Raw genomic sequence first — 20,592 nt, 5'->3', positions numbered from 1 at the left:
AACCGGTAGCAGAAATTTTGAGTAATTTGGAGAACCGGTAGCGGAAATTTTAAGTAGTTTGGAGAACTCACCATTTCCTGATGATTGGCCCAAAGTCATCCACGTGGCTTTCTTACCTAAAGTGAGACTAGAACTCACAGCCTCCTGGTAATTGGCCCAGAGACATCTAGCCGGCTTTCATGCCTAAAGTGGGACTAGAACTCACAAGCTGCTGGTGATTGTCCCAAAGTCATTTGCCTGGCTTTCTTACCTAATGTGGGACTAGAACTCACAGCCTCCTGATGATTGGCCCAGAGACATCCCCCTGGCTTTCTTGCCTAAGGCAGGAACTAGAACTCACAGTCTCCTGGTTTTTTAGCTTCACCATTTGACCAAATTGCTAAGTCCCTTCTGGGCTGGGTGCTGAGCGGTGCCATGGATGGTTGTGCCCAAATCTTTTCCTGATGGTCTCCCTTGGTTGCTGGGGGGGGGGAGGACATTCTGGGAGCCCAGACAGGGGGTTCTTCCCGCCTGCCTGGACATTGTGCTGACTGCCTCTTTTCCACCTTGGTGCTCCCTTAGCCCTGAGTTGCAACGAGAATGACGGCAGCCCTCTGGATCGAGACCAGCATTACCCCAGCAATCAAAAGACCAAACGTATGCGAACTTCCTTCAAACATCACCAGCTGCGGACAATGAAATCCTATTTTGCAATTAACCACAACCCGGATGCCAAGGACTTGAAGCAGCTTGCGCAAAAAACGGGTTTAACCAAGAGAGTGCTCCAGGTAAGTGATTATTAATATTTTTTTAAGGGACTCAAACCGAGCTGTTCTGACCCAGGCTTCCTTCAAAAGCACGAAGCAGAGTCTTGGTCCCAATTTACACGGCTGTGAATTCCTTTCATTCACAGTCAGCCAGGCTTAGTAAAACAGTCTTTCCGAGGAATGTTTATCCACACGAACCTTATCTAATTTGGAGAGCTGCCAAGTAACTAGTTTGCAAACGCAGGGCAAGGCAAAACTTGGCACAGAGTCTCTTATAGTCACAAACAGAACTTTCCACTCTTGAAACGACCGAAGGAATGAATTGTTTCCTGCAAAAGCCCCCTCCTCATTCGCTCCTCTTTTGTTTCCCATGGGAGGGGCCAATCACCTCCAAGGCTTTACTCCCAAGTTGACCCTGCTTTCTTAGTTGTTCTTGTCTTCTGGCAGCTCTGCGCATGCGCACACTGGGAACAGGCTCCAGCTGTTCTTCTGCCTCACTGCTGTCTGACTCCCTCTCTGCCTCCAACAAGAGATCCCTCGTCTGAGCTTTCCTCAGTCCCCAGGACTGGCCCATGTTCCTCCCCAGCCTCCTCACTGTCCGACTCTGCTGCCCGCTCTGATGGCACAACAGGCGAGTTGCAGCCGTGTTTCTCAACCCCGAAGGGTGAAGATGAGAGAACGTCAACTCCTGGAATTCCATGCTTGGCTGGAGAAATCTGGGAGTTGAAGTCTCAGAGATAAAAGTCCCAACCAAAGTTGGCCCGGGAGGATGGACAGGGGGGATATGATGGAAAGATTGGCCTTCGGTTATCTCTGTCTCACCTGTCCAATGTTGGAGGGGGAAAACAGCCATTGTCCTCACAGATGGAGCCCTTGATGTGATGAGCAACGGGTTGTCCTACCTGAGGACTTTTGGTTGGTCAACTTTCTTCTCTTGTGCTCTTGAAGGCTGTGCATTGTTGTTGTTGCAAAACCAGAACTTCCTTAAGGCGACGTTAACAGGATAACAAAGTTGGAAGAGACCTTGGAGGTCTTCTAGGCCAGGGGTCACCAATGTTTCGGACCTCAGGGACCACTCAATTCATAATTTTAAATCCCGTGGACCACCTATATGAAATTTTTTAAAAAGATAAATGGTATTTAGTGCCATATTTAAAAAATGCAAATAATTTTTCTGCAGACCACCAAAATTTTCTCGCGGTCCATCAGTGGTCCACAGACCCACTCCTGCTGTCAGGTTTCCTAAAAATGTCCTAATTGATTCATGAGTCTTGAGCCAAGTTTCAATACAAAACTAGTTTTTATTAGGAGCACCTTTTTGTAGTCAGATCTGAGCTTTGTTTTACCCCTGTTCTCCCCTCAGTCTGTGTCATAAATCACATTCCCCAATGAGGTGCACCCCTCCCAAGCCTACCGTAGTAATCTGAGATCCGACTCTAGCCGAAATGTGCATCCGCTCCTTCCCTCACCATGACAACTTTAGGAGTTGACACCTGCTCAGACAGGAAACCCTATCCTCGCTTTCAGTGGTGGGATTCAAATAATTTAACAACCGGTTCTCTGCCCTAATGACCTGCTGTAGGCAGGGCTCGGTGATCATGTGACTGTGTGGGCGTGACCAACTCTACATCACTCACGTCGATGGGCACTTCGCCTTAGCTGTGACAATGTAATGAGGGTTAACTGGAGAGGCAGTTTCTGTGAGCAGGGCAACAAAGATGAGCCTAGAAACACCACCAGAATGTTTCCTTCCTGCCTTCCTTGCAGGATTAGCCCTGTAAAGTGGGGAAAAAACAAAAGGAGATTTCTTCCAACAACCGGTTCTCCCAACTGCTTAGAAAGTTGACAACCATTTCTCCTGAATAGGTGCGAAACGGCTGAATCCCACCACTGGTGTCATCTTCTCCTCTTCTGGTGAAAATCAACAGCTTTGGCCTCTGACTAACATCAGAGGGTCTGTATTTCTATGTTACACATATTTTTCAGACCCAAGATTGAACTGGTTACATCTGCCCATTGCACTGAGCTCTGGTTCATTAAGCTGCAATTTGCTGAATTGCCTTCTGTGGCTGAATTCACGTGATTGACAGTTCAAGAATGGTTTCTAAGTTTATATGATTTATGAGTCACTTCTGGCTGAGATCAAGCGTAGTTTACAAGTTGTTTCATCTGGGCTTAGCGGATTCCCTGAACCTAGCCAGTCATCATGGTTTATAAATCAGGATTTAATGTTACGTGAATGAGGGCAGATGCGGCTTGCTGGACAAGCTATGGCTAAACCAACTTCTGCGGAACGTGAACAGGGCCATAAAATGGTCAGCTGGCCTGACTGTTTTCTTAATTCTCTTTGAAAAGAAGCACGGAAGAAACTTTGTAGATTTGTAGAATTGTTCCACGTTTGTTCCAGATAACAGGACCCCCCTCCCCCCCCAAAACCCCAACCCCAATGGATTTAAATTTAATTTTGATCAGGCATCACGAAGAACTTTCAGCCATGAAAAAGGTGCTCAACCTGGAGAAGGAAGAACATTGCTGGAGATGTTAACATAAGACCTCTTTCCCGATGTCCTGTGGCTGGTTTTCTCTAGTTTTTGTGGTGTTTGGGGAAGGATGGAGGATCCCCGGCACATTCTCAAAAGCCAGTGTGCCTGTTTTGCTCAGGAAAACATTTTTATTTATTTATTTGTATTTTTTTTGGCTAGCAGCTATGTCAGGGATGGAGAACCTTTTCGGCACCAAGGGCCAAAAAGGAGTGCACCCACGCACTCATCGGGGCCGCAACCTGGAAGAGGAGTGGCCCAGGGGGAATGCCCGCACCAGGAAAGGAACTTCTGATTTCTGGTGTGTGCATGCGCACCAGTCAGCTACCGTGTTTTCCCAAAAATAAGACAGGGTCTTATTTTCTTTTGACCCCCCCTGAAATAAGCGCTTGGCCTTATTTTTGGGGAGGTCGTATTATTTTTGAGGTGCAGGAGGCGGTGAGCGTGGTCACCTCATGGCTGCTGCTGTGTTGCAATATTTTCAGGGAGGGCTTATTTTTAGGGGAGGGCTTATTTTAGTGCATGCGCTCAAAAGCTCGATTGGGCTTATTATCCAGGGAGGTCTTATTTTCAGGGAAACAGGGTAGTCTTCCAGATACCAGCATGCATGCGCACGCCAGAAATGGGAAGATCAGCTCTTTCAGTTTCTGGCACTGCCACGCGCATGCACAACAGAAACACGGAAGAGGAATGGGCAACGGTGTGCGTGCCAGGTGACATGGCTCTGCATGCCACTTCGGGCAAGCGTGCCACAGGTTCGCCATCCCGGATCTAAGTTGATGGAAATGATGAAGTTGTCCAGGAACAAGAGACCACTGGATGTTAAACCAGACTCTTGTCAAAAGGGATATATTCTTTTGAATTCTGAAAGGTTTGGATCTGACCAACGATGGTGAATCCTGGAAAGAGGAGAACTTCAAAACTTTAATGGTGGTGGAGAAATGGGGAAGTTCCTGCCCATGGCTTCTGCAAGTGATAATTTTGGAGGAAACTCTACAAATACTGTAGTTGCCATCTTGGCCCTCTAGTCCCTCAAAGATGAAGATTTCCAAATCCATTCTGGATTTTCCACCCGCTTTAACCTACATGCGGTTAAAGAGATCCCAACAGAATTTGGACGCTTAACACTCAATTTCTTCTTGGCACTGTACAAAGGAAGTTGTTTCATCTGGGTGTGCCTAAATTAATCTGCTCACAGAAGAAGCCGTAAACCTCAAGAGGTTTTTTTGGGGGTGGGCAGAGCAACCCACTTGAGATTGAGAAATGGTATGAGCAGCAGGGGGTTGGACTAGAAGACCTCCAAGGTCCCTTCCAACTCTGTTATTCTGTTGTTACTCCGAGATCTTCTTCAAAGGAAGGTCATGAACTCCCTTGCAATAAGCTACAGTTTGATGAATCGTCTTTGTACACTAATGAGTTGTTGTAGGCTGGCTTCCCATCATATGTCAACCAGACATTGTGGCTTACAACTTCACTCGGTGTGTGTGTGTGTCTGTGTGTCTGTGTGTCTGTGTGTCAGTAGAGACCTTCTGTGGCAGTGTCCACAGCTTCCTTTGTTATATTATATATATATGTATGTTTGTATGTATGTATGTATGTATGTATGCATAGTGGGATTCACTTAGGTTTATCACCGGTTTGCAACTGTGAGAATTCACGCATGCTTGCATTGTGTGTGTATGCACCTCGTGTACGCAGCCAGCACGCGGCTTCAAAAATGAGGCTACATAGGATATTTTGGAGTTGGGGTTCGGCGCTACCAGTTGGGTGAACCGGTCCAAGCCGGCTGAATACCACCTGTAGTATGTATGTATGTATGTATGTATGTATGTATGTACCCTGTTTCTCTGAAAATAAGACCTCCCCGTATAATAGGTCCAATGGGGGTTCTGAGCACATACACTAAAATAACCCCTCCCCCCAAAATAAGCCCTCCCCGAAAATATTGCAACACAGCAGCAGCCACGAGGTGACCATGCTCGCCGCCTCCTGCACCTCAAAAATAATAAGACCTCCCCCCAAAATAAGACCAAGTGCTTATTTCAGGGGTCAAAAGAAAATACGACCCTGTCTTATTTTCGGGGAAACACGGTATGTATGTACGTATGTTTTATTTGTAGTTTTCCTTTCACATCACACATATTTTGTGAGCAGTGTTGACTGGGCCAATATCCTTTTTACAAAATGCTAACAGTAATAATACCATTAAATACACATAATCCTAATCTTCCAACTTCAACAATACTGTTCTCTCTTTATGGTTCTTTCTCGCTTTTTTCAGAAATTCATTTAAACATCGACAACGTTTCTTTATACAATACGTTTGTGGTCCCCTGCCGAATCTTTCATATTTTACTATTTTAAGAATTTAACGAATTTAACAGTTTACTTAATTCCATCATAATTCCAATATCCCAAAATATCTAAAAACACTCATAAGGCCAATGATTAACAAAATGTAATCAGTCCCAGGATTATATCTCAAAGTCCCCCAAATTTCCTCTTTTGTAATACTGGAAACTGGGATCTTCCGAGAACTCGGATTGTGTCAGATCTTGTTCTTTCTCTGTAGGGTGCATTGGTGGTCCTGGTCATCGATCAGGTGGCTTTAGAAAGCAATATTTCTTGGACCAGGTTTCCCTGCGCTCTGTCAGTCAGTCCCTAGACTTCTGTAATGCACTCTACACAGGGCAGCCCCTGGGCAGCCCCTGAAGAGCATACAGAAGGTGCAGCTGGTGCAGAGTGTGGCAGCAGCATGGGTAATGGCCCCTGTAACACCACTGCTCTGTGGGCTGGGTTCAATTCAAGATGTTGGGGATCCATTTTAAATCCCTTCCTGAATGGGGGAGACAAGTAAAAAAAAAGGATAGCCATTGAGGTGTCGAAGCGGGCAAGAGACAATGGGTAGATCTTTCTTTCTTTCTTTCTTTCTTTCTTTCTTTCTTTCTTTCTTTCTTTCTTTCTTTCTTTCTTTCTTTCTTTCTTTCTTGCTGTTTTGACTTGTTTTTCCTTCTACCCCTCTTCATTCAAAGCATAGCAACTAAAATATGAAGCGGGCAAGAGATTATGGATGATTCCTGTTTTCGATTCTTTTTTAAAAAACGATTTTTTTATTACAAATTTTGACATATTTTATAAACAAAGTGTCGTCCGGGTCTATTCTTTTACATCCTCTCATATATGTAATCCATTTTACATCATAGTTCTGTTTCCAATTTCAGCCATATTATTCTCTTTCCATATTTTTTTTTATCTTAAACTTATTTTCTTCTATCACTAATTGCCCCTTCAAGGTGAAACCAAATTATCATTTTATATTTGGTCTACTTTACTGTAAGCAATATACATCCTCAAGTTCAGTTTTAACACGGAGAACGTTTAACTTAATTAATTATCCACAATTAACAATGTTGCTATAATTCCCTTATATCTTAATTAACCATTAACAATATTAATACAATTCTCTTTAATCTACTAATATGTTCCTTCTTTCCCTTCCTCCTCCTCTGACCATTTTCTCTTGGTCTCTCAAAGATTCCACTTCTTATTAATTTTCTTCTTTTCTCCCATTCTCCTAGTTTTTTTTCTTTTTCTTATTTTTATAATTATTGTATCTTTTCTTCAGAGTCTTTTTTCTCACTTTTAATTTTATTGTTCTAGTAGTTTTCCCTAGGGTTTTTCCTAGTCTCTTCCCACTATTTCCTTCTTTGCTGTTTGATTTTTTCTTTCTGTGGGGGGGGGACATATTCCCCCTTGTCTACCCTTTTTGTGCCACTTTGAATCCCAGCGAAATCATCTATCTGTTTTTGACTCTTGATTTGAACTGTCTTCTTCTATATCGTCCTCTCTCTTCTTTATTTTCCTCTCTCTTTTTGTAGGCAGGTGACACAACTGGAAATTAGACAGGAAAGAAAGAAAAAAACTTTATAATATAGGGTGACATGATTAAAAGCTAGAAGGAGAGATAGAAATAAAGGAAATATCAATGTATTACATTTCTAGTTGATAAAACGAAAGTAAGAATGAGAAACAGGTGGAATAATTGCATCATGATAGACGGTAATCCAATATAGATGTGTATGGGAATTTCATAAGTTGATTGAATATATGATCATGTTTAATTTGGCTAGTTTTGTTTGTACTGGAATATATGGTGCCCAGGTGCCACACTGCTCGCAGGTTGATTTGACACTTTTATAAAAAAATGAAAAACAACTGTGGGAAAAAATGAAGCCCTTCCTGGCAGGAGTTCAGGCTACTTGAGGGGGCCGTCTCATCCCACTGGGATTGGCCCATCCCACTGGCACCGGCAGAGGAGGTGCAATGAGGGTCCCGTCAGCCCGATTATCCCAGCCGGCAGAGTCCAGGAAGAGGGCCTCCTCTGCTGTGGCTCCTGCCCTCGGGAGCGTCTCGCCTCCTCTCCTGTGAGGTTGCCCCAACCCTCCTGTCCTTTCGTCAGGGCCCAAAGAACTGGTTCTGCCAGTCAGCTTGGGACCTCAGTGGGGGACTAGGGCAATGGAGGGGGTGGAATAATAGCAGATCCCATCTCTCCGCCCTCCACCCCCTCCCCCTCCCCACGTGTCTTTGGTTTTAAGATTTGTTTTTAACTTTTGATGTTTTAACTGATGTGTAACACTAAGGCACCCAGAGTTAACCTACAGTAAGATTGGGGGGGGCAATAAATTAGATAGATAGATAGATAGATAGATAGATAGATAGATGATAGATAGATAGATAGATAGATAGATAGATAGATAGATAGATAGATAGATAGACAGACAGACAGATAGATAGATATGGACGGACGGATGGATAGATGAATAGATAGATAGATAGATAGATAGATAGATAGATAGATAGAGATAGATAGATACATAGATACATACATACATACATACATACATACATACATACATAGATAAAGATGGACACATGGTTACATCAATAGATCAATAGATAGCAGATAGATAGATAGATAGATAGATAGATAGATAGATAGATAGATAGATAGATAGATATGGATGGACGGACAGATGGACAGATGAATAGATAGGTAGATAGAAAGAGATGGATAGATAGATAGATAGATAGATAGATAGATAGATAGATAGATAGATGATAGATAGATGATAGATAGATAGACAGACAGGGATGGATGGAGATAGATAGATGGATAGATAGATATGGATGGATGGATGGATGGATGGATGGATGGATAGATAGATAGATAGAAAGAGAAAGGGATGGATGGATGGATGGATGGATGGATGGATGGATGGATGGATAGATAGATAGATAGATAGATAGATAGATAGATAGATAGATAGATAGATAGATAGATAGATAAGTACATACATACAACTGCAAGAAGAGGTTTGCTGTCATGGCTACCGATCTCCATCATGGTTGGAGTTATCATCTGTGAGCTTCTAAGCAAAATGGGACAGGTCCATGCCAGACTCCATCTTTCCATCTAAGGTCCCTGTTTGTCATTCAGGAGATGCATTGTGAGTTGCCGTCCCACTTCTCCCCTTCTGCTTCCACGTTCTCGGGTCTCTGACGGACATCGGCTCAACACATCTAAGGCAGAAGAACCACAATTGCTAAATGTTTGTCCATCAAGCCAAGATTGAACACTTTTAGCAGCCCAGCTGGAGGTTGGGGAGCTGATCACCCTGAAATCTTGCATTTAGGATATTATTATTATTATTTCAATTCAATTTCACTCCATCCAGCCACCTCCTTCTCTGTCTTCTTCTTCTTCTTCTTCTTCTTCTTCTTCTTCTTCTTCTTCTTCTTCTTCTTCTTCTTCTTCTTCTTCTTCTTCTTCTTCTCCTCCTCCTCCTCCTCCTCCTCCTCTTCTTCTCCTCCTCCTCCTTCTCCTCCTCCTTCCTCCTCCTCTTCTTCTTCTTCTTCCTCCTCCCCCCTTCTCTTTTCCCCTCTTCTCCACTATTCCTTCTCCCTCCCTCTCTCTCTTTACATTCTTTGATTGTTGTTGTTAGTTGCGATGTCGTGTCTGACCCATCGCGACCCCATGGACAACCTTCCTCCAGGCCTTCCTGTCCTCTACCATCCTCTGAAGTCCATTTAAGCTCACGCCGGCTGCTTCGGTGACTCCATCCAGCCACCTCCTTCTCTGTCATCCCCTTCTGCTTCTTTGGCCCTCCATCTTTCCTAGCATGAGGCTCTTCTCCAGGGAGTCCTTCCTTCTCATTAGGTGGCCAAAGTCTTTGAGTTTCCTCTTCAGGATCTGGCTTTCTAAAGAGCAGTCAGGGTTGATCTCCTCTAGGACTGACCAGTTTGATTGCCTTGCAGTCCAAGGGACTCACAGAAGTCTTCTCCAGCACCAGAGTTCAAAGGCCTCCATTCTTTGGCACTCAGCCTTCCTTATGGTCCAACCTTCACAGCCATCTATTTAACAAATAACAGATTAAGAGAGTTTGAAGGGATCTTGTAGGTCATCTAGTCCAACCCCCCATCCAGGCAGGAGATCCTACACCATTTCTGACAAATGGCAGTTCAGTCTCTTCCTGAAAGTTTCCAGTGATGAAGCTCCCACAACTTCCGAAGGCAACTTCTGTTCCACGGGTGGATTGTTCTCACTGTCAGAAATTTTTTCCTTATTTCTAGTTTGAATCTCTCCTTGGTCAGTTTCCATTCATTATTTATTGCAATTGGCCTTGACTAGAGACACTTTTGATTGGCAGGGTGATATCTCTGCTTTTTAGTTGGCTGTCTAGATTTTCCATTGCTTTCCTTCCCAGGAGCAAGCACCTTTTAATTTCTTGGCTGCCGCCCCATCTGTGGTGATCTTGGAGCCCAGAAGAATAAAATCTGTCACTTCCTCCATTTCTTCCCCCATCGATTTGCCAGGAATTGAGAGGGCCGGATGCCACGATCTTAGTTTTATGGGTTAGAGTTTCCTAATTTTTAATTTCATCATTCCAGACCTGACACCTAATTTTGCAAAGGGGCACCTGGAAGAAAATATGACCTAACAATGCCAAGCCCGTTTGCCAAGGCAGACTGTGGCATTGAACTCCTCCCTCAGTCACTGCTTGGTTCCCGTGCCTCAGTTTCCCCCTGAGGAATAAGGTAGCACAGGAAATTTCCACTCTTGCAAAAGAGAGAGAGAGAGAGAGAGAGAGAGAGAGAGAGAGAGAGTTGTTCCTTTAAGAAACAAATGCAGAATTCTGTTTTTTTCCTCTTTTCCTTTTTGCATTGCACTTTTTGCTGGAAAGATATGCAACTCAAAAGGAGATTGTTTATAGGACTAATTTATCTCCTCCTTTATAATGAACTTCTGAGTTTGCTTTTCTACTGCAAAGAAAATCCAGGAAGAACCTATGTTAGCCCCTTTTCTGATGCTGAAAAAAAAAAGGAATCTGTTTTCCACAAAATAAGACCTCCCCGGATAATCAGCCCAAATGGGCTTTGGAGCGCCTGCATTAAAATAAGCCCTCCCCCAAAATAAGCCCTCCCCCCAAAATAAGCCCTCCCCCAAAATATTGCAACACAGCAGCAGCCGTGAGGTGACCACGCTCGCCGCCTCCCGCACCTCAGAAAATGAGACCTCCCCGAAAATAAGGCCAAGTGCTTATTTCGGGGGTCCAAAGAAAATAAGACCCTGTCTTCTTGTTGTTAATTTTAATTTAATTTTAAAATTTTATTGTAAATATCAATTGGGTTTTTTTTTGATACTTTATTTAATGTCCCTTTTAATTTTTGTAATATGTGTTTTCTTTTATCTTGTACGCCGCCCTGAGTCCTTGGGAGAAGGGCGGCATATAAATACGATAAAACTGGAAACCTAGAACCTTATTTTTGGGGAAACTCGGTATGAAAATCATCTATTTTTTTTTCTGCCATCCTGGCGCTGTCTTGCCAAATTTCTCTTCTGACCAGCTGTGTTATCCTACTAGGAAAAAAGTGGAATTTTCTGCAGTATTTTCTGCAGAATTTTCTCCTATAAACAAACAAAAAATCCAATATATCCAATAAACAAGCCAAGAATTCATTCATCCCTAACATTCTTTTATTGCACCCTGGAAAACAGAGAACCTGTCGTAATTTCCATGTAGTCAAAGCAGGGGGGGGGGTGGCGATTTCTTCTTCTGTTTCAATGCCTTCCTGAATCCCCTACCGACACTCTGTGACTGACGACCTTTCATTGAGTGACTTTTCAAAGTTACGACGACCCGGGGGAAAAATGTCACTAAGGACCGTTTTCCATACTTACGACCGGCTGAGTCCTGTGATGGCACGCGAGCCGTGGCCAAGGTCAACCCCACTGCTCATGGGGTGTGCACCTCCTGCCGGCCAGCTGTTTTGTTGGGAGATGTGCACCCATGCGTGGGGTGTGTGTATGCATGTGTGCCCCCCCACCCCCTGCTTTGGTGCTACATTGGCATTACATTATGGTTTTCAGCATGCGCACATGCTTCCTTTCGTCATCCGAGGAAAAAAAGATTCGCCATCACTGCTGTGGTCCACGGGGACCAAAATTCAGGCACTTGGCAAATTGACTCGTATTTATGACCGTGCGCAGCCTCCGGGGGGGGGTCACGTGATCCCCTTTTGCGACCTTCTGACAAGCAACGTCGATGAGGGGGGGAGTGGGTGGAAGTGTGGGTTCACTTAATGGCCGTGTTACTAATTGAACAACCACCATGACTCACTTAAGAATGGCGGCAAGCAGGGTGGTAAAATGAAGCGATCTGACTGAACGCCTCGCTTAGCAATGGAAATTTTGGGTTCACTTGTGGTCGTAAGTTGAGGACCACCTGTATTTATTTAAAAAAATCCCTACACGACTTCACACAAATGGCTATCCAATCTCTGTGACTCTTGGGGTTACCTTAGATTAAAATAACAGAGGTGGAAGGGGCCTTGGAGGTCTTCTAGTCCAACCCCCTGCTTAGGCAGAAAGCCCTACACCACTTCAGACAAATGGTTATCCAACGTCTTCTGAAAAACTTCCAATGTTGGAGCATTCACAACTTCTGGAGGCAGGTTGTTCCACTGATTAATTGTTCTCACTGTCAGGAAATTCCTCCTTAGTTCTAAGTTGCTTCTCTCCTTGATTAGTTTCCACCCATCGCTTCTTGTACAGTACCTCAGGTGCTTTGGAGAATAGTTTGACTCCCTCTTCTTTGTGACAAACCCTGAGATATTGGAAGACTGCTATCATGTCTCCCCTGGTCCTTTTTTTCATTAAACTAGGAGGTGGTGGGCAGAAGATAAATGTAATATCTAAATAAAAGAAAGATTTGTTCTACAGAAGGCACTTGCCACCAACAAGAATGGCAAAAACGTTTCCAAATAGCTCACCAGAGTGCTGGAAATGTAAACAGGCACAGGGAACCTACTATCCTATGTGGTGGACGTGTCCATCGGCAAAAAGATATTGGGCAAAGATAGAAGGGTGGCTAGAAGAGATGATAACACAACAAATAGATCTAAATCCAGAACTATTCTTATTAGGTATAGGTAAAGGTAAAGATTCCCCTCGCACATATGTGCCAGTCGTTCCCCACTCTAGGGGGCGTTGCTCATCTCCGTTTCAAAGCTGAAGAGCCAGCGCTGTCCAAAGACGTCTCTGTGGTCATGTGGCCGGCATGACTCAACGCCGAAGGCACACGGAACGCTGTTCCCTTCCCACCAAAGGTGGCTCCTATTTTTCTACTTGCATTTTTACATGCTTTCGAACTACTAGGTTGGCAGAAGCTGGGACAAGTCACGGGAGCTCACTCCGTTACACAGCGCTAGGGATTCGAACCATCGAACAGCCGACCTTTCTGATCCACAGCGTCTTAGCCACTGAGCCACCGCGTCCCTACTTATTAGATATACTAGAGAGAAATACAATAAAAGAATTCTATACTTAATGCTATCTGTAATGACACCAGCTAGGATTGTGTATGCACAAAATTGGAAAAAACAGAAATATACCTACAGATGAAATGGTAATAAAGAAAATATTATAATCTGCCGAACTGGACAGGTTAACGATGGAACATAAAGACAAAGGGGAAACAGAGTATTACTCAACATGGGACTTGTGGTACCAATGGCTGGATAACAGGTGCAAAGAGTAGAAACTTAATCATGAGAGAAGATCAAGAAACTAGAGATAAATACCAGTATATCAATATATATAAGAATATGTACTGTAAGCAATGTTAATATGGCAATGCACGTGATTATGGATTGAAATATAGAGAATGTTGGGGAAAAAAGAAAGAGAGATTTGTTGGGAGACTACTAGAAATCCTCAAGCTTTGGGATAAATAGGGAAATAAATAAATAAGAGAAATATCTGAACGGAGGCAGTTAAAAAAAACCAGATTTATATCATGGCCAAGAAAATGTCATGAATGTTTCTTGAGCCCACCTTGAGAAAGAAAAAGTTTCCAACCTTTTTGCTGTTGTTAGTTGTGAAGTTGTGTCCGACCCATCGCGACCCCATGGACAACGTTTTTCCAGGCCTTCCTGTCCTCTCCCATCCTCTGGAGTCCATTTAATCTCACGCCCGCTTCTTCGGTGACTCCATCCAGCCACCTCCTTCTTTGCCGTCCCCTTTGCTCTCCATCCTTCCCAGCATGAGGCTCTTCTCCAGGGAGTCCGTCTTCCTTCTCATTAGGTGACCAAAGGATTGGAGTTTCTTCTTCAGGATCTGGCCTTCTAAAGAGCAGTCAGGGTTGATCTCCTCTAGGACTGACCGGTTGGATGGCCTTGCAGTCCAAGGGACTCGCAGGAGTCTTCTCCAGCACCAGAGTCCAAAGGCCTCCATTCTTTGGCGCTCAGCCTTCCTTATGGTCCAACCTTCACAGCCATCCATTGCAAGAAATAAAATAAAAAAATCCAATGAAATTCTCCAGAGATCCAGTCAATTCCACCATGTCAACTTCCTCAACTCTTGGGGGTGTCTTCCTGATGTTGGGGTGACGTCTCTCACAGTTCCCAACCAAGATGGCCCCAGGAACCTTGAGAGGTAGTTTCTCCATCCTCTGTGGAGATCCACCAGGTTTAAAGAAGGCTTTTTCAGGATACCGATGAGACCACAGTTACTCAGGGAAATGGATGTATTGGTAGTGATGAGGTTTTTGAAGACATTAAGACTTCAAAACAAGTAAATAAGTAGCTGAAGAAGCTTCTTGGATGAGAACTGGGCATGGATAGTCTAGCGAAGAAAAGGACCAGGGGACACAGGAGAGCAGCCTTCCAATATTTGAGGGACTGCCACACAGAGGTAGGGGTGAAGCTATTTTCCAAAGCACCCGCAGGCCAGACAAGGAATAATGGATAGAAACTGACCAAGGAGAGATTCAACCTGGAAACAAGGAGGAATTTCCTGACAGTGAGAACAATCAACCCATGGAACAGAAGTTACTTCAGAAGTTGTGGGAGCTTCATCCCTGGAATCTTTCAAGAAGAGATTGGATTGCCATTTGTCAGAAATGGTGTAGGGTCTCCTGCTTGGGCAGGGGAGGGGGTTGGACTAGATGACCTACAGGGTCCCTTCAACCCTGTTAATCAGTTAATCTGTCTTCAAAGAGAAAGTAGAACGTTCTGGTGGCCTCTTGGGGAAAAAAGCACTTTTAGGACAAGTAAATAAGTAACAGTTGAATAAAATAATTTGTATGTTGACCGCCTATCTTGCATTTAACAAAACTGTTAAAAAAAAAACAGGCATAAGTCACATTTTTCAATGGTGGTGTAACTTGGGACGGTCACTAAATGTGGTAAGTTAAGGACTGTCTGTAGTGCTGGAAGTCCATGCATGATATGCCAAACTAAATAAATCAAGGCCATCGCCTGGAGGACCCCAGGGCCAATCAATCTGTATTGGGAATGGGGCAGATTTTACATCTTTTAAAGCAGGAGGGTTCCCCAGCCCCCCAGCCCATGGCCCGACACGGGCGTGTGGCATTTCTCCATGGAACTGGTCCCTGGTGCCCAAAAGGTTGGCGGGCGCACTGTTTTAAAAAAATGCACCCATCTACCTACCTTGCATTTATTCATTTGTTCTTTCCTTCCTTCTTTCCCTGTTTCTCATTCCCATCTCCTTCCTTCTCTCCTTCCTTCCCTGTTTTCATTCCCATTTCCTTCCTTCCTTCTCATTCCCATCTCCTTCCCTCTTTCTCTCCTTCCCTCCTTCCTTTCCTGCTTTTTATTCCCACCTCCTTCCTTCCTTCCTTCTCTCTTCCCCTCCTTCCTTTCCTGCTTTTTATTCCTTCCTTCCTTCCCTGCTTTCATTCCCATTTCCTTCCTTCCTTCTCTCCTTCCTTCTCCTTCCCATCTCCTTTCCTCTTTCTCTCCTTCCCTCCTTCCTTTTCTGCTTTTTATTCCCATCTCCTTCCTTCCTTGCTTGCTTTCATTCCCATCTCCTTCCTTCCTTCTCTCCTTCCCCTCCTTCCTTTCCTGCTTTTTATTCCTTCCTTCCTTTTGTCCTTCCTTCCAACCTCCTTCCTTCCTTCCTTCTCATTCCCATCTCCTTCCTTCTCTCTTCCCCTCCTTCTTTTCCTTCCTTCCTTCTTTCCTTCCCTTCTTCTCTCCTCCCCTACTTCCTTCTTTGCTTCTTCTTCCCATCTCCTTCCTTCCTTCTTTCCTTTCCTCCTTCCTTTCCTGCTTTTTATCCTTCCTTCCTTCCTTCCTTCCTTCCTTCCTTCCTTCCTTCCTTCCTTCCTTCCTTCCTTCCCGTCCAACGCTTCTAGGTCTGGTTTCAGAACGCCCGGGCCAAATTCCGACGGAACCTCTTACGCCAAGAGAACACGGGAGTGGACAAGGCATCCGATCCGGCCCTCCAGGCCGGCACCCCCTCCGGACCTGCTTCGGAGATCTCCAACACTTCCCTGAGCCCCTCCAGGACGCCCACCACCCTCACAGACTTGACGAATCCTAGCATGCCTTCCGTGACTTCAGTCCTGAGCTCCGTGTCTGGCGGCTTGGACGTCCACGAATCCCGCAGCCCTTCACAGACGACGCTGACCAATCTTTTCTGATGACCACTCGATTCCCGGGGTGGCTGGGTGGGTGGCCGGGTGGGCGTTGTCTCCTTCTGAAGGAAAGGAATAATCCTTTCGTCCAATTCCAAATGGATTTTTATTTTTATTTTTTAAAAACACACACAGACACACACAAACAAACTCGGGACGTTCCCACCACTGGGTTGGAGATCCGCCGTGTCAAATCCAGCCGGGGTCTGAAAGCCACCGTGGATATTGGAGGAGTGTGACTTGGAATGACAGCTGCCAACACAACATTTGTGTGTCGATGTACAGTTTTATGGACCGGGCCAGGGAAATGGCAATTAATTTAAGTTGGCTGAAGCTTGTGTGATTTTTTCAAAGACTGCCACGTGCCTTATTTACTCTCCATTCCTTTGTTTTTTTTCTCTCTCTCTCTGTATATTTATGACCACGTCTGAGACCACGCAAACTTCAAAAAAGAGGGGGGGAGGGGGGAAGGGGAGGGGGAGAGAAGTGAAAAAAATGTGAATACGAGTTTTGCTACTTTAAATTAAGTCCTCAACCTTTTCGACTGGTCCTTCCGATGTTTTAGAATCGAACACTCGGGAAGGGGAAAAAAAAGAAGTGACACGTTTCTTCCGCTGTCAAAATTTGTAAAAAAAAAAGGAAGAAGAAGAAGAAAAAATCTAACCAGTAATAAAGCCACTTAACGGAAAACTACCTCCACATTAGTTGCCCTTGCAATGAAAGATGAGGGAACCCGGATTTGGGCGAGGAGGAAGAAGAGGAAGAGGTGGAGGAGGAGGAGAAGGAAAAGGGGATGAAGAAGGAATGATTGAAAAGGAGACGGAAGGGAGGAGGAGGAGAGGAAGGAAATGGTGGAAAGGGAGGAGGAAGAAGAAGAGGAGGAGGAAGGAACAGTGAAAAGGAAAGAGGAAGAAGAGGAGGAGGAGAAGGAGAAGGAGGAAAGGAAGGAATGGTGGAAAGGGTGGAGGAGGAGGAGGAAGAGGAGGAGGAGGAGGAATGATGGAAAGGGGGAGGAGGAGGAAGGTTGAAAAGGGGGAGGAGGAGGAGAGGAATGGTGGAAAGGGCAGAGGAGAGGGAGGAGGAGGAGGAGGAGGAGGAGAAAAGGGAATGGTGGAAACGGGGAGGAGGAGGAGAGGAAGGAATAGTGGAATGGGGAGGAGAGGAAGGAAGATTGGAAAGGGAGGAGGAAGAAGAGGAGGAGGAGGAAGGGACAGTGAAAAGGGAAGAGGAAGAAGAGGAGGAGGAGAAGGAGGAAAGGAAGGAATGGTGGAAAGGGGGTGGAGGAGGAGGAGGAGGAGGAAGGAATGATGGAAAGGGGGAGGAGGAGGAAGGTTGAAAAGGGGGAGGAGGAGGAGGAGAGGAATGGTGGAAAGGGCAGAGGAAGGAGGAGGAGGAGGAGGAGAAAAGGAAATGGTGGAAAGGGGGAGGAGGAAAGGAAGGAAAGTTGGAAAGGGGAGGAGGAGAGGAATGGTGGAAAGGGTGGAGGAAGGAGGAGAAGGAGAAGAAGCAATGATGGAAAGGGGGAGGAGGGGAAGGAAAGTTGGAAAGTGGGAGGAGGAAGAGAGGAATGGTGGAAAGGGCGAAGGAAGGAGGAGAAGGAGAAGAGGAAGGAATGGTAGAAAGGGAAAGGAAACGTTAACCCTTTCCCAACCCCCTGTTGTCCTTCGTATCCCTGGACTATAACTCCCATCAGGCTAGGCAAACACCCAAAGCCAAACCTACCTACCTCCTCAATCCTTCAAGGCTTTTCCTGTAATTCCAGGACCATGCCCAACATGGGAAGGTAATTTGGGTAACCTAGAACCTCCTTAGAAGAGAACTGGTGTCCTTGTTTTTCTCTGCTGGTGGAAAAAAGGGGGAAGAACGACTTCTAGTTTCCCCAAAACTATCTCTCAAGGTTTCTTACTTCTTCCGACCCAGAATCTCTACCCTCCTGAGTAGATTCAATAGCAATTTTACTACAAGGTTACGTTTCGGTTGAGTTTTGGCCCTCAAAATATCCTTGATCAACCTGTGAGTAAGTTTCTACGGAGATTTCTCAGCCATCCAGGTCATGGTTGACCCAAAGGTGCTTTTTCCCAAAAGACCACTGGACTGGATTTTCCTTGAAGAGGTTTCGCTTCTCACTCGAGAAGCTTCTTCAGTTCTGGTCCTAAGAAGCTTCTTCGCTCAGAACTGAAGAAGCTCCTTGAGCGAGAAGCGAAACCTCTTCAAGCGAAAAGAGAGAAAGTCTTTTGAAGAAGCCCCTTTGGGAGACGGAGGAAGCTCTTCCTCAAGAGGAGATTGGGGAAGGTTGAAAAAAATTGATTGGCCAATGGAGCTGAAGAAATCGACTGGATGGTCGATTGAGGGATACATAAGGGTTGTGTTTGACCTGGGGTGTGTGTGACCAGGGGCGTGGCCGGGTGGGTGTGGCCAGCTCAACATCACTTGTGTCAGGGGGCACCTGAGGTGGCCAAGTGACTTCCCTCAAACGCTCACTCATTATAATCTTTTTCTTTCCTTCTTTCCTTCCTTCCTTCCTTCCCTTCCACCCTCTTTTCCTCTTTCCTTCATCAACTTCCTTCTCATTCCCATCTCCTTCCTTCCTTCCCTTCCACCCTCTTTTCCTCCTTCCTTCCTCTCCATCACCTTCCTTCTCATTCCCATCTCCTTCCTTCCTTCCTTCCTTTTCACCCTCTTTTCCTCCTTCCTTCCTCTCCATCACCTTTCTTTCTTCTCCTCATTCCCATCTCCTTCATTCTTTCCATCCTTCCTTCCTTTTCTTCTTTTTCCTTCCTTGCTCTCTTCCCATCTTTCATTCTTTTTCGTGGTCTTTCCTTGTTCCCTTTCTCCTTATCTGTCCCTTCTTGAATGCTCAAGGGAAACATTTCTCCTTCTGTTTTTAGTTCTTCTCTCCTCTCTCCTCTCTCCTCTTTTCCACTTCCCCCTCCTTCCCTCTCTCCTACTCCTCTCCTCTTATCCATTTCCTTCTCTCCTTTCCCGGTCTACTTCCTTCTCCTCCCTTTTCCTCTTCTCCTCTCCCCTCTTCTCTCTCCTCTTCTCCACTTCCCTCTCCTTCCCTCTCTCCTACTCCTCTACTCATCCATTTCCTTCTCTTCTTTCCCCATCTACTTCCTTCTCCTCCCTTTTCCTCTTCTCTCCCCACTTCTCTCTCCTTTTCTCCACTTCCCTCTCCTTCCCTCTCTCCTACTCCTCTACTCATCCTCCTCTCCTTTCCCCATCTGCTTCCTTCTCCTCCCTTCTCCTCTTCTCCTCTCGCCTCTTCTCTCTCCTCCACTTTCCTCTCCTTTCCTCTCTCCTACTCCTCTCCTCTCATCCTTTTCCTTCTTTCCTTTCCCCATCTACTTCTTATCCTCCCTTTTCCTCTTCTCCTCTCCCCTCTTCTCTCTCCTCTTCTCCACCTCCCTCTCTCCTACTCCTCTCGTCCATTTCCTTCTCCCCTTTCCCCTCTCTCCTTCCTTCTCCTCTTCCCTCAACTTCAGAAGAACTTCTCAAGAACATTGACACCGCTGGTCGTGGGGGGGGGGGGGGGAGACCGAAGAAAGTCCAGTTGTGTTTTGGAAAAAGAGCCTTCGGGTATTTGGTTCACCAGAGCTTTCGGATCGGAGGGAAGCGAGAGGGACTGAGATTCGGGCGAGGGAAATGGTAGCCATGGTTGATTCTAGCTTGCTTCGCTTCACGTCCTCTGGGGGTTGCCTTCGCTAATCATCTCTTGCCTCATTTTTAAAAGCCACCTGCTTTCCTTCCTGACGTGGTCCCTGTCCTTGTTCTGATTGTCTGGTTCCTCTCCCGGGAGACCCTCAGCTCCAGGAATAAAACACTACGGCTGCCTCCCCCCCCCTCCAGCTTGGAGCCCCGAAGGCTTTGCTAGCCAGTGGACTCTGTTGAAACAACAGCTCGAGGTTGCATCACTGACTTCTCGTTTTTGGCATTGTGCAACTCTTAAAACAAGCCTCCAGAGGAAGAGAAATCCCCTCCCCTGGAATGGTGGTTAACTCGGCCATCTCTGCCACCGAAAGGAGGGGGTCAAGCTATTTTCCAAAGCACCTGAAGGCCAGACAAGGAACAGTGGATGGAAACTGACCAAGGAGAGATTCAAGCCTTAGTAAGACCACACTAGAATCCTGCATCCAGTTTTGGTCACCACACTATAAAAAAGAGATTGAGACTCTAAAAAGGGTGCAGAGGGGAGCAATCAAGAGGATTGGGGGACTGGAGACTAAAACATATGAAGAAGGGAGCTTTCAAGAAGAGACTGGACTGCCATCTGTCAGAAATGGTGTAGGGTCTCCTGCTTGAGCAAGG

The 20,592-nt window shown here is 45.4% G+C and overlaps 1 protein-coding gene across 1 annotated transcript in view; it reads left to right on the top strand.

Moving 5' to 3' along the window:
• Nucleotides 1-16,813, top strand: part of LHX2 (LIM homeobox 2) — a 33,130-nt gene extending 16,317 nt beyond the window's left edge. The window contains exons 4-5 of the mRNA XM_087703648.1: nt 562-767; nt 16,003-16,813. Of these exons, the coding sequence (XP_087559774.1) occupies nt 562-767; nt 16,003-16,290 (494 nt within the window). The 3' untranslated portion in view covers nt 16,291-16,813. The remainder of the gene's footprint in view (nt 1-561; nt 768-16,002) is intronic.
• The last annotated feature ends 3,779 nt before the right edge of the window (nt 16,814-20,592 follow it).

Source organism: Thamnophis sirtalis, unplaced genomic scaffold, assembly GCF_051295495.1.
Source record: "Thamnophis sirtalis isolate CommonGarterSnake01/CBP01778 unplaced genomic scaffold, rThaSir2_p1.2 scaffold_2, whole genome shotgun sequence".
NCBI classification, from domain to species: domain Eukaryota; kingdom Metazoa; phylum Chordata; class Lepidosauria; order Squamata; family Natricidae; genus Thamnophis; species Thamnophis sirtalis.
This window is presented reverse-complemented; position numbering and strand designations above follow the sequence as displayed.